Source organism: Anoplopoma fimbria, chromosome 19 (assembly GCF_027596085.1).
Source record: "Anoplopoma fimbria isolate UVic2021 breed Golden Eagle Sablefish chromosome 19, Afim_UVic_2022, whole genome shotgun sequence".
Taxonomy (NCBI): Eukaryota; Metazoa; Chordata; class Actinopteri; order Perciformes; family Anoplopomatidae; genus Anoplopoma; species Anoplopoma fimbria.
In genome coordinates, this window is record NC_072467.1 from 7,974,733 (window position 1) to 7,988,761 (window position 14,029).

Here is a 14,029-nt window from a genome sequence, read left to right on the forward strand (position 1 = left end):
GTGTTGACATCATATACCTTCAATGAAAAGCTGAAACATGCTGAGACAGAATACATTAAACTGACACTCACAGTGAGACACAATTTAAAGCTCAAATAGAAAACCAAAGAGAAAAACTGTTTGTTAAAGGGTTAAATGCAGGGCCCTATTCACCACTGAGGACACTGAGGTCATGTCCTCAGTATTTTTTCCTGTTCTTTGGGGACCTCACATTTTATATTCTGATTTGAGTATTTTCTACATATAAATTCTGCAACCTCTGTAAATAAGAATGTATTTATTTTTTACCTAGCTATAATTTCTGGCAGTGAGAAGATACTTTGACACAGCATGTTGAGATATAAAATACAGCAGTTAATTGATCAGACTTTATATCCGGCGTCTTGCCAAAAGGTGTGATTCATGACCTGAGTTTTTGTCAAATCCAAGCTACAGCCCTGGTTGAATGTACCAAACAATTCACCAAGCAATAGCTCAGCAGCCAAAGCAAGCAACAGAAAAAACAAAGATATTTACCACAAAGAATCAAAGCAAAGAGGGGCCGATATTTTCTTTCAGACAAATGTGAATATTGTCACTGTTCTCCCAGTGCAGATGTATGTTTGTGCTTTTCATTTTCCATGCAGTGTGTCCGCCAAAGTGTGTGTGTGTGTGCTACAGTATGTTGGTTGCCACAGTTACCGAAACGCCAACCTCACTGCGTCATTGCCTCAGACAACCTTCACACACCAAAAAAGAGCCGCTTTTCCTCCCATTCATCCCTGCATCAACTCATCTCCTCGTCCATCCATTGTTTGAAAACGGAAGCACGCTGAACTTTCTCAGCTCCTCTTATACAACACAACCTGGGTGTGTGTGTGTGTGTGTGTGTGTGTACGTTATATGCGTGTGTGTACATTGTATGTATGCACGTTGCCATAACTACAGGCCAGCTCACTGGCGTCATCACTTCAAAACCACCTTCGCAGCAAGCAAAGAGAGATAGAAAAGGACTCAAAGCAGCTCCCCTCTGGTCAACACCTGCACTGTCTCTCTCTCTAATACACACACACACACACACACACACACACACACACACACACACACACACACACACACACACACACACACACACTGAGACACACACACACACTGAGATTTAGCTCCTGCTACTGGTGTGGTCTCATATTCCGCTGAGCTCACCTCATTCGTTCAACAGGGTCCAGCGGCACAGAAGGAGAGGAGGGGAGAGGAGAGAAGGCTTGACTCCATGCATACTGATTCGACTGGAGCAATCTAAATGTATTTCTGAGGGTGTCTGCTTAGTCTGGCTCAAATCATCCCCGCCTCATAGGGAGGGAGGGAGAGAGGCAGAGAAAGAAAGTATACAGAAATATTAACAGTTTACTGTGTCACCTAACATCACCATCCTCCACCCATGAAACCACAGCTGGGAGCTGACAAGGGTGCTACTCAGCTCCATCTGTAGATGAAACAAGATTCCCAACCTTGTCTTAGCATGACCAGTTAAGTTTGAGTCACAAGGTGTCTCTACTGTATGTGTTTAAATGACCTGTAACATATTTCTCTTTACTTTGTTTTTCAAGTTTTGAACACATGAGATTTAGTGTTTGGCTGTTGTCTTCTGTCCTTCAGATTTGACTCTGCCACACAATGGCTGACAACGGCTGGTTGCCACGGGATACAGGATTTATCTTGATCATGTGATTTGACTCCCTCCAGTTCCCTGCCATCTATCATAGGTGAGTCATCTGACAGGCTGTTCAGTTTTTTGATTATCCCAGTTAGCCAACTAAAAAGTCATTTTCGGCTGCATTGTTAGTTGTTAGTCATTGATAAAGGAAAAAACTTCCAAACTCACTGCTGACAAATTTAGCAGTCAGCAACACAAGTGATTTGTGCCCAAACACTACACCACCACTCTCACAGGCCTTGACATTCACACATCGCACACGCCACGTGGTGGTAATCAGCCAAATGTGCAAAACATCTTTATTAATGGTTGAAGGACAAAAGTGCAGGGCGGAAAAGGGCTTTGAATACACTGCTGACTGATACAGAGAGGCTGTGTGTGTGTGTGTGTGTGTGTGTGTGTGTGTGTGTGTGTGTGTGTGTGTGTGTGTGTGTGTGTGTGTGTGTGTGTGTGTGTGTGTGTGTGTGTGTGTGTGTGTGTGTGTGTGTGTGTGTGTGTTGTCAGTAGATGATAATGCTCAGGACGGATGAGAGGGATGAGAGCTACTCTGTTGCTAAGGCGACGGACGGGGCTGTAAACACGCTACCCCTGACTCATCTCTCCACAATAGAGCCTCTCTCTCTCTCTCTCTCTCTCTCAAACACACACACACACACACACACACATTCACACAATAGAGTCCAATCTGATGGAGACAAGAGGATCCGGAGATGAGAGCCACTCCAAGCCGCTTAGCCATACATCTGAATAGGCCTGTGGAATAAACGCAACTCTCGCTGTCATATACACGCTCATTTAAAAACACAACCTGACAACACAACCTGACAAACACAGGCAACATGTAATTGAACTGGAAATCAATACGTAAGTTGGTTGAATTTTCTTCTGTGCAAGTGTGTTATATTATTAAAACACCTAAGACAAGTGTGATTGCTTATGAAAGACAATTTAAAGTGGGATGTCTTCAAATGTCTTATAATCTAACACTGTGAAGAAACATACAGAAAACAAGTTTACGCACACTGGACTTTTTGTGTTTATAAAGGGTTAAAGGTGCTTGATAAAAAATTCCGAACAGATCAATGATTGATGGATTGCCTCCACACAACTCTCAACATGGCGACGGCTACGCTGGCTGCAAACAGCTAACGGTGATAACAGCACAAATGTTGAAAACAAAGGCAACAGTGCAGACAGAGTTAACAATGTTTGTCTGGAAAGGAACTGGAGGGCTGATGCTATTCTTGTGCAATGACTGAATATAAATTAGCACCTTTAAAGCAACAACTAAAGCACACATTGTATTTATTTTATTTTAACAGCGTTTTTTTTGGACTGTCTTGGCTAACACACTCTTAATCTTTCAGTATTTTGTTTTCATTGTTTATATGGTGTATACGGCAGCACATAATAAATGTAAAGAAAATGACTCAGAATACAGCTGTAAAAGCCAGATGATTAGAGAGGTATGACATGTCAAATACCTCCATTTAATAGGGGTATCATGACCCGCCGACTGAGCAGCTCCACCCGTTCCCACACTGAGGACTCCATCTTCCTGAGGCCCGACGAGGACCCCGTCTGGCTAGATGAGCCCACAAAGACTGATAAAATAGGCGACGGAGCCCCAAGAAAAGACAGGCTCCCAAACTGCAAAGATGGACCTGCAGGGGGCCAAAGCCCACAGGGAGAGGAAGTATTTATGCACAAGGTGTATTCGCTAGTGATCGAGATCCACTGCTGGGCTGCACTCTTTGCCGTCTCCCAAGTCACGGTATGTGAATGGGCGTCAGTTGAAACAAGGAAAAAATTAAGTTGAAGTGGATACAATCTTTACTTGTTAGATTTTTACTCAAATGTCTGCTTTAAATTAGATTAAGATGACCTTCCTGCACAAGCTTTGGTTTTCAGCTCAGCATGTAATGTGTAGTAAAATCCACAGTAGTTTAACTGCAACATTAGCAATGCAAATGTCTCTTAAGCACAAGGTGTTCTCTTTTGACCATTATTTTTCTGCAAAGATTTTCTTATCATATGCGTTGTTACATTGTAACAAATCATCAATTTACATAATTGTATGCCTGCGTGATCAGCCATCATTTTTTCTTCCCGGTTCCTTTTCACCTGAGAGAAGCTTCAGTGCTGCCTGAATACCAGTGCATGAATGACAGGTGAGATCGCAGTGACAGTTTGCCTTTCCTCTCTCCTCCCAGGGGTACTGGGTGTTTTTTGTGGTGGAAGGAAATGGACCTCTCTCTTCCATTTATAAAGCCCTGCAGGTCATTGACTTCTACCTGGGCTTCATCTTACCCTGCCAACCCATTTTTGGAATGGACGTAAGTGTCCGTCCTTTAACTCACCAATAGAGCTGTTTGTTTTGGACCAACACAAGATGATAAATCTAGTGTTGGTTGTGTCTAACTGCCTCTCACACTGTCTTTCTCTCTCTGCATTGCTCAGTCCATGGTGTTGATGAGGGAGGTTGTGAACACGAAACAGCACAACTGGATTGTCCATGGAACTGCAGGCATTGGTGTGGCCATCTGTGTTATCATGGTAAAACACTGGAAAAAACATTAAATTCCTGTAATTTCTGCATGAATGTGAGAAATATAGTGGATCTTGAATTTATGTAATCCACCATAAAGAACCATGATGACATTGGAAGGGACAAAATTGACTGGCTTATTTATTTCTTTATTTGCAGATTGGCCAGTTTCTTGCTTGATTGATGTGTTTATTGGCTGATAAATAGATACACGTTCACTGTTAGCTTCCAATAACCTTCTCTCCAGGTTGTCCACATGGTGTGTAAGTGGCGTTACAGCACTGGCCTGTGGTCGTCAGGAACAGTGTCGCGGGACATTGGTGATCGGCGTCAGTCTGTGAGCCGCCAGCCCTCCTTCACCCTGTCAGAGTGGACAGACGCTCAGGAGGATCTGATGGACATGGACCCCATGCCCCAGACGCCGGTCTTTGACATAAGCACTGACACCAGGACGGAGGGAGACGCCGCCACCCTCACCGTCACACCAGTGGGGCTTCAGGAGAGGTAAGGGTGGGCAGCAGAGGGCTGGGAGTATTTTTTTTATATAGGAGACAGACAGAGAAGTTTTATTGTGCCAGGGATGATTTATTTGCATTTTAATCTGGATCTGAAGGAAGACAAAAGCTGTATATGTGCATTTCAAATCCATATTGCAAATAGGAAAATTCGTACTGTACAGCCAAATGCATTTGTATGATTCAATATGTGTCACACAGGAGGGGCTCCAACGTTTCCCTGACCCTGGACATGTGTACACCGGGCTGCACTGAGCCCTACGGCTACGGAGCCCAGCTCTCCCCCGGAGACCAGACAGCCAAGGAGTACCTCCGACAGGGAACAAACAGCCTGACCCCTGCCATGCTACACACACGGGCCATGGATGACCAAAGCCTGCAGGCTGAGTTTTATGTGAGCGCACCAACAGCAGCTCACCCACCTACACGCTTTAGATTAACAGGGATGAACAGAGACTCACCGGAAAAGATGTACGCTGACACACACACACACACACACACACACACACACACACACACACACACACACACACACACACACACACACACCCAGTGGAGATCTGCACACACCCGTAAGCTTTTCCACTGTGTGTTGGTGGGCGAAGGAAGGATACATACAGGCATATTTGCATACGAAAACCCACAAAGGATCCCAGTGTCTGCTAGGCAGAAAGATGCTCGTTCAAGACCACACACAAGTTGTTCGTAGAATCACATCACACACAATTAGACAGCAGCAGTTTAGTCTGAAGGGTAGTGTATGACTTAATTAATGTTGGATATCATTTTCTTACAGTTTTGTTGCCTTGTAGAAGGCATGATATGGACTTCCCCTCCATTTCTGCAAGGACTGATTGTTATTGCATCCCATTGTTCTATGTCCATCGGCAGGAAACTCCCATGAACTTTGTGGACCCTAAGGAGTACAACTACCCAGGGCTGGTGAGAAAGAACCGCTACAAAACCATCTTACCCAGTGAGTACATCTGCAACAAGAGTCGGAGCAGTCAATACAAGAGATCATCATGTGGTTGTAAATATTGTGAAAACTGCTTTTTCTGTGCTGCTTCTCTTGAAATATTTCACCTATACTTATCAACTATTTAGCTCTGATGTGTATGTAAAAGGTCTGTCTTTGTGCACCAGAATATTGATATTCACACTGAGACACAGCATCACAGCATCTTCTTCTGCTGTCATCTTTTTTAATTACAACCCATCTGTGTCTCTTTCTTCATGGTAACCTCACACTGTCCACCTCCAGACACACACAGCAGAGTGATCTTGAAGTCACAGGATGAAGACGATTTCCTCACTACTTACATCAATGCTAATTATCTCAAAGTAAGTGAAAATATGTGTATTTGTAAGCTCCTGCCCCAGCACAGCTTTGTGATGTAGCCACTGAAATTATGCTCCATGGGTAGGACCTCGTATTCTCAATGTGTCCTACTGACAACTAGAAACAGATTATACAGATTATGTGTGTTTGTATTTATGTGTGTGTGTGTGTGTGTGTGTGTGTGTGTGTGTGTGTGTGTGTGTGTGTGTGTGTGTGTGTGTGTGTGTGTGTGTGTGTGTGTGTGTGTGTGTGTGTGTGTGTGTGTGCTTCGCTCTGCAGGGTTATGGGGATGAGGAGTGTGCCTACATTGCCACCCAGGGTCCCACCGTGAACACCGTGGGGGACTTCTGGAGGATGGTGTGGCAGGAGAGAAGCCCAATCATAGTGATGATCACCAACCTGGAGGAGAAAAACGAGGTCAGGCAGAGCGATGATGATGATGAGGGATGCATCAATGGATAAATGGACAGATAAGTTGATACTCAGATGGGTTAAATTGTCACTTGAGTGTCCATCGTGTCTTGCAGAAATGTGCAGAGTACTGGCCTGAGGACACTGTGACCCATGAGGGCATCGAGATCACCGTTGTCACAGTAACCCAGGAGGATGACTACAGTCTGAGGGTTTTTACTTTAAAGGTAACACAAAAGATCATTTTTCATAGACTTCTATACAATCCGACTTGTTATTGCAGCCAGAGCAGTCGCCCCCTGTTGTCCATTATAAAGCATCTGCATTGGCTTGTCAGACTTGGAGGTTGTAGCCTGGTTAACCATCTTTTGGACAAAATAAAATTTTGACCAGATGACAGTACCGATGAAAAGTTCTGGGATTCATCCTGAAGGGAACATGAATGTTTGTTCTACACTTCATGGCAATCCATCCAAAAGTAGTTCAAAACATTTCACTTAAAACTACAATTTAAACCTGGTGGCTCTGAAGGAAAGGTCTGCGAATAACATTGCCATTCTTAGAGCCACACTACCAATGTGGCTAAAAAAGCAACAACAGTTTATATTGAATTTGGGGTCATGGCGGCATTGGCAGCAAGCCAAACATGATAATTCAGTAAATGCTGCCTGCATCTGATTACAAAGCACCAGGGGATCATTTGATAACTGTGCTCTTACGTTAAAAGCTTGATGTTTATGTTGTTTATCTGTTAAATTAATGATTACTGGCAGACACTCTGGGAAAAGAGAAAGTTGATGGATTTGATTATGTTACATTACAGGAAAGGGAGAAATAGACTATAAAACCTCTTTTCAAAACCCTTACTCTTTTTTTTGTCTTGCCTTGTTGTCGTAGCAACTAACTCCAATGTAAAAATTTGGGTATGCATACAGAGCAACAGGCTGATCCAAAATAATTCTCAGTGTGGTGTCTGATTTGTACAAGTGTGCCCAACATGATCACATCCATTTTTTATCCCTAAATATTAGTCTTTGTGTTTTTTTTGGGTTGTCTGGCCAGTGTGGGGGGGAGGAGCGCAGTCTGTGGCAGTACTGGTACACCTCGTGGCCCGATCAAAAGACTCCAGACAAAGCTCCACCTCTTCTGGAACTGGTGCAGGAAGTGGAAAGGGCCCGAGAGGAAGCCCCGCCCTCCAGTGGCCCTATAATTGTCCACTGCAGGTACAAAAGTAGCTTTTTTGTGATAAAGGGATAGATAAATAGTTAAAATGTGTTCACATGGCTGTGTCTAAAGGTCTTTATTTTATAACTTGTAAAAAAAATTGCCAAGCTTAATGTAAGAGGAACACTTTTTACTGTTGTTTTTTACGATAGAAACCACTTGGCAGAGCAAAGCATTTATCTTCTTTGAATCCTCAGCTGTCTGATTCCCCCAGGGAGGATTTGGCATAAATCAAATTAAAGCCGTGCTAATCAATACACCGATCCATCCAGCTTCTCCGGCATCCCTTTACCCCTCTAACTTTGTGTCCGCAGTGCTGGAATAGGTCGAACTGGCTGCTTCATCGCCACCTCCATCCTGTGCAAGCAGCTGAGGACTGAGGGTGTGGTTGACATCCTGAGAGCCACCTGCCAGCTCCGTCTGGACAGGTGAGATATTCTTAGCCCTTATCCATGCTCATGTCTTTCTTTAGTTCTTGGCATCAAATCTTTGTTTGTTGCGGAAAAGGCCTGTAGACATTGACGTAGTTTCAGTTAATCTGGTTTCAAATCTGGAGCTACAGCAAGTTGTTGTGTGCTGAATTTTCACAGTTGGACTATCAACCAGTGTGTTGACAGCCTTTTGGCGATATGTAGCATTAGACAAATATAGCCTCAAATGTTTAAAACTACAAAACAATTCGAGATCTCTCTTTCATAATAGACTTTGGAACTTTTTATAGCAGCAGAAGCACATGAAACTAATAAATAATTCATTAAGGCTTTATTCAATTTAAGTATCCCAGTAAGCCATTCTAAATGCACAATAGCTTTGCTCTGAACCAGGCACATCCAAGTAGAATGCAGCCATTATAGTGTTATAAGTTAAACCTGTGTTTGACAAGTCAGTGTACGTGTTGAAAGTATGTTTTAAAATAAAAAATAAAAATAAAAACAAAATAAATAATCATGTATTTTTCAGTTTTTGGTTTAAACGATGAATAAAAAATATTTAAATGTACATGGACCTCATAGCCTATAAAATTGAATTCACTGTTGAATTACAATACCAAGAAAGCAATTTTCAAATTCGGGTGAGCTACTACATAGCTCTGGGCTACAGCACAAACCTTTTAAAGACCAAAAATGGTCTCACAAGAAAATGAAATTTAAATTTTACTGACAGCTTTTGATTAATGCCATACCAAAGATCTAGCATAAGTTGTACTTACTTTATCCATACTTTATATTAAAAACAAGATTTTTTTGAGACTGGCTTCTACTACCGAGCTTAATGCTAATGTCAGCCTGCTAACATACTCACAATGAAAATGCTAACCTGCTGATGTTGAGCAAAATAATTAAAAAAATTAAGCATGCTATCATTAGCTATTTACAATGAACACAAAGTCCAACTAAGGAATTTTGCAGGTATAATGTCACGGCAATCAATCCAATAATATAGAGATATCTCTGTCTGGACCAATGTGATGGACCGATTGACCAACCAATCTGTGTGTGTCTTTCTGTGTATGTTTCTCAGGGGCGGGATGATCCAGACGGGCGAGCAGTACCAGTTTGTCCATCACGTCCTCAGCCTGTATGAGAAGCAGCTGCCTCACGCTGCTGAGGAGTAGAGTGAGCTCTACAGCAACACCCAGACCGAGACACACCACTGTACACTGTACCGCCTCCGTCGGTATGCACCACTGTACCTAGCATCATCTCAATCTCACCCTTTAACAAATTCAAACCATGTCAATCTCTTCACCCAAGACAGGCTCTTTCAGACAGGACTGAAACATGTGATAACTGTGTGTCTATGAGCAGAACAAACACAGAGAGGTGGGATTGGAGATAGCCCCAGAAAATCCTAATAAGACACTTAGGTGATCCACACAGTCCTGGAGAAACACAACAGTTAAGGCCCAAAATAATCCAAGCCCGCATTCCTGACATCATTTCATTTGCACTGTTTTTAAAAAAATCACATTACTGACAATTAGTCTCAGTCATCAAGGCCTAATTTACTACTTAGACCCCTCACATACTGTATATACAGTTATCAAAAGGTTAAACTGAAGAGCCAGTATAATCAGTTTACCTGCAGCGGTGTCAGTTTGCTGTTAGAAGGAAATTCAAGTTCCATCTCCCAAAGTTAGTGTCAATGATAAGGATAAGTGCCAGCATAATTCAAATCTACAGATATGATCAAATACCAGCACATTATTAAACACCATATAAATGTGAAAGTTCACATGAATTTATCAATCTTTTATCATTCACTCTCATTGACTCTCACTTTTTATGTAAAAAATAAAAAAAACAAGATAGAAGGCCTGTTTCAACTTTTGATGCGTTCAGGAGCCACCTCATCTTCAGGTTGCATGGTGCTAAGTGTTCATTAAAGGCATGTGCAATGTTATGGAACGTAGGAATGTATATCAATTAGGTTATTAATTAAATAATTAGGATTTCTGTGCAATCTACAGTATTACAGTTGTACCATGCTGCCTGTGCAGTCCTCATGGCCCATGATGTTTACAGTCAAGAACTCCTGCATTCAGGCCACATAGACGTTCAGTCGGAGGCGTCACAGAGCCGGCGACACTGAGGGAACAGAGGCCACAAATAGAATCAGACCGTCATAAAAATAAATGCAAAGCCCAGAAAAAGCTTTGGATGATCTGACATATACACACAGGGACAGGTAATGCACAACAACATAGTATGTATTGATGACGTATGTTCACAAACAGCTAATCTTCTTGTAAATGTCCCATTCCCATCATTAATCGCCCTCAGAGTTACTTGCTCCGTGATGCCTCTGCTTTCAACAGTAGCTTGAACACATCCGTGAAGTAAGAAGCCCATGATTGTTGTATAGACAGGCCAGGCCTAATCTGTATGAAGCACAATAGACCAACTAAGGTTGTCTCTGATGTTCAGCTGTAAAAGTTCTTTTTTTCCCCGTATTGTGTTTTGATTGTGTTGAGTTTAATGGATTGCATGTGCTGTATGGGACTCCATAGGTCCACAATCAAAGCGACGTGATTGGTTGTCCTGCTTTTTGTTGTGTAAAAGGTTTTAAGCCTATTATATTGCTTGCTCTCGGCCAATGCTTTTGATACAGTTTGCTTTTGTGAAACCAACCAGAGATATTTTTAGAACATTTTGATACAATCCTTTCGAGTAGATGCCTTGTGTATATTTCCGTTTACACCATGATGGAATGTAGCTCATACTGTGGATCAAACCATCGGTTTATATTGCAAGATTTGACAGAACAAAATGTGACAACTACCTAAGTTACCTTACGGTGAAGAAAATAAATAGATTATGTTCAGTCTACAGTATTATTACTTTTTGCCTCTAGGCTTTGCTTTAATATGCTTTGCTTTCTGTGTATGTTTTTTGTTATTTTTCTTGGAGAATTTTACCTCAGACTGAGTTTTTTACGCAGTCCCCACTCGATTCCATCTGTGACTCTAGGCCACTCTCAGTTGACAACACCAGAAATAATTGCTATGTGTAAGGCAGCTAAAACAGTGAAGACAGTTTTCTATGTAACAAAAATCACATTAAAACAACGTCTATCTTGACTCAATGTATCAAATCAACAGTCATGAACATTATCAGAGGATGGAGTTAACTGTGTGGGCTCGGAACAATTTACAAACATCAAATCATCTAGCAAATTAAACTGCCAAAATGACCTTTTACAGGAAAATATGACTGGGATTGATAAGAAAAGCTTAAATCTTGTGTTAGACTTTTGACATAATCCTCTGATAATGTCCAGTGTACTCGACTGAAAAGCTTTTATTTTGAATGCTGATTTTTAATGCTTACCTACCATGGTCCTCCTCCGGTGATCAAAATTGGGATGACGAAATAGCCAAACATTCAGACATACAACCAACCAGCAATCAGTATTCCTCCATTCTGCTACAGTATCGCTTTAAGTTGTGAGTTTTTGCATCCAAATAAAGGTAGATTTTCATGAATCTGTGTTGATCTCTCTCTTTGACTCTCAATTTAGTTTGTAATTAAAATATAGCCTTTAGATTTAAAGGTGCTTTGTGTTGAGCTGGAGACGTGATATCCACAACTGCACCTTTACTGTACTTGCACCACAGAGTGCAGTTAAACATTTCTACCACTTGATGTCAGTATATACAATGTAATTACACTACTGCCAATAGCTTTTTCATCCTGCATTCATCTGCGAGCTCACTGACACATGTAGTTGACAGAGCAACAGAGAAAAAGGCTTTCAATCAAACAAAAGAGATTAGGCCTTTTTTACGGCAGACATTTTGACATGTCATATTAGGAAAAGCACAGGTGTATTAAAAACATCAACGATAGCTGCATTCCAGTGAGGCATGCTGGCTATCTGGAATAGCTTAGTCAATTGAACTGAGCCGTCATTAATGTTATCATTATCACCTGTGCTTTTCATACTAAAACATGTCAAAATGTCTGCTATGAAAAGGGTCCTTTCATGATACTGAATTCAAACACCCCCTTATTTCAAATGTTTTATTCAGTGTTAGTACAAATGTAATACTGCGGACAAATAAATGTTAACCATATATAAGGTCAGAGAGTGTTTTTGAAATATTCTCGATCTATGTCTCTTAGAGTCCCTTCATACCGAAAATACACAGGTGTTTTCACTTATGTTCCTAATTAGAGCTTTTCTCAGGGCTTTGTGAGCTAAAGACTGTGCTCTGTTGGCATCGCCCTAACTCTCCTGTTATTTCTGTTGTTACAAACAACACCTCTCTGCTTCTTTTCAGCAAACAGTAACATAATGTAAATTCCACCATAGCCTCACCCAACTTCCACCTAATTATAGGGCTAATCAGCCAGGGTAATTGAAAACACCTGTGTGGGTGTTCAACGCCTTTTAATCATTATAAAACATGGGTAATGTTTCAATATTTATGAGAAAACCAGGCTTTGTTGGGGCCACATAAAAACACAAATTCAGCCATTGTGTGTTTTTGTAGCAATCTGAGTGAAACAAATAAAAAAACTCAAAGCAACATTCCTATAAGGGATCCTTATGAAATAATATAATCATCAGCGCAGTATGACGCTGATTTGCTTGTAAAACATCCCATGTGAAGGGTCATTTTTCATTTTATCACTTATTGTTATGACTGCATTGTAGACTTTGGACGGCACAACTCATTGCGCGTCTCCTTTAAAAAGCCGGACTGTCCCTTTAATCCGCGGATCACAACGTTGACGTCACCCAGTCCCTGAGCCTTCTCCCCTGCGCTGATTGGCTGGAGGTGACGTCAACCTCATATTCTTTTTCCTTTTTTTTCTCCCTTCTGAACCATGACCTCATCGCTCTAGTTCAAGAAAGTGCTAAAGTGCGCCTTCTGTAACTAAACCCCCCCCTCCTCCTTCTCCCCAACACAAACACACACACACACACACACACACACACACACACAAACTCGTTTTAGCTTGATCTAGCCTAGCAAAGCTAATCTATCCCTGCACGAGCTGTCAGCGTCAGGAGCTGTGTGTTGCCTGTCACCGCGTTTTCATGTCTCGTGTGTTCCTCGCGCTGTCACCCTCTGTCAGCTGCACTGCCCCCCCCCCCCCCAGGTAAACACCGGCCATGAAGACACCGTGGCTCTCCCCTCACACATGGAGGCCAGTTGAATAACACTCAGGAGCCGCGTGGAGCCTGAGGTGAGTATATGTGTGTGTGCGTGTGCGTGTGTGTTCATTCGTAGAAGCGTGTTATGAAGCGCTTAGTCTACGTTAGCGGCGGTCGCTCGCTATCTGTGCTCGCGCGCCCCCCCCCCCCCCCGCGGCGGCGAGCCTGTCAGCGTGCACTCCCCCCTTTATGTGCGCTCCCATCTTATTATGGGAATTAAACCCCGTCCAGGCTGAAGTTTTCGTCTCTTCTATTTTAACAAACATTTGCTCATTTTGCCGTCCATCTCTTCCAAGGTAGGTAGAATATGTGTGCTTTTATATATATATTAATTGAAGGCTCTGTTGTTCATATTCATTACAGCCTGTCCGATCAATGGAACGGTTCATTTCTGCATGCGGACATATCCACGCGTCATAACAACACAGGGAAGCAGGTTTCCCACTCAGGCAACGCCAACCTTTACATAAACGTGTATTTTAATATAGCCTGATTCTAATTATGCACCGTTTGTAAAGGCAATGGCCGCTGTCCGCATTGTGTTCTATTCTTATTTCTAATCTAGGTCGGTTTATTATAGGGCGCTATGGCCGCTCACCCTCCATCATTGTTATTAACGTTATCCAACAGGC

General features: G+C 42.2%; 2 protein-coding genes across 3 annotated transcripts in view; both read left to right on the top strand.

Annotated features, from left to right (window-relative positions):
* Positions 1-3,197: 3,197 nt before the first annotated feature.
* ptpn5 (protein tyrosine phosphatase non-receptor type 5) lies at positions 3,198-9,348 on the top strand. The gene is made up of 12 exons (XM_054620621.1): positions 3,198-3,467; positions 3,907-4,029; positions 4,154-4,249; positions 4,489-4,745; positions 4,958-5,150; positions 5,648-5,732; positions 6,021-6,100; positions 6,378-6,515; positions 6,626-6,736; positions 7,572-7,732; positions 8,048-8,161; positions 9,255-9,348. The coding sequence occupies exons 1-12, from the start codon at positions 3,198-3,200 to the stop codon at positions 9,346-9,348; spliced, it is 1,722 nt and encodes a 573-aa protein (XP_054476596.1).
* Positions 9,349-13,339: 3,991 nt separating this feature from the next.
* dusp8a (dual specificity phosphatase 8a) overlaps positions 13,340-14,029 on the top strand; it is a 43,784-nt gene continuing 43,094 nt past the window's right edge. Inside the window, exon 1 of one of the 2 annotated variants that reach the window (XM_054619946.1) lies at positions 13,340-13,429. The gene's annotated coding sequence lies outside the window, so the exon portion shown is untranslated. Of the gene's footprint in view, positions 13,430-13,610; positions 13,694-14,029 lie in introns of those variants that run through there. The other variant, XM_054619947.1, reaches the window with a different exon arrangement.

What these genes read in the sequence shown, in the direction of transcription:
- ptpn5 (XM_054620621.1), top strand. Translation starts at nt 3,198, where the DNA reads ATGACCCGCCGACTGAGCAGCTCCACCCGTTCCCACACTGAGGACTCC. An exon ending in CTACAAAACCATCTTACCCA is followed by an intron (nt 5,733 to 6,020) that starts GTGAGTACATCT and finishes GTCCACCTCCAG; the next exon opens with ACACACACAGCAGAGTGATC. An exon ending in ACCTGGAGGAGAAAAACGAG is followed by an intron (nt 6,516 to 6,625) that starts GTCAGGCAGAGC and finishes CGTGTCTTGCAG; the next exon opens with AAATGTGCAGAGTACTGGCC.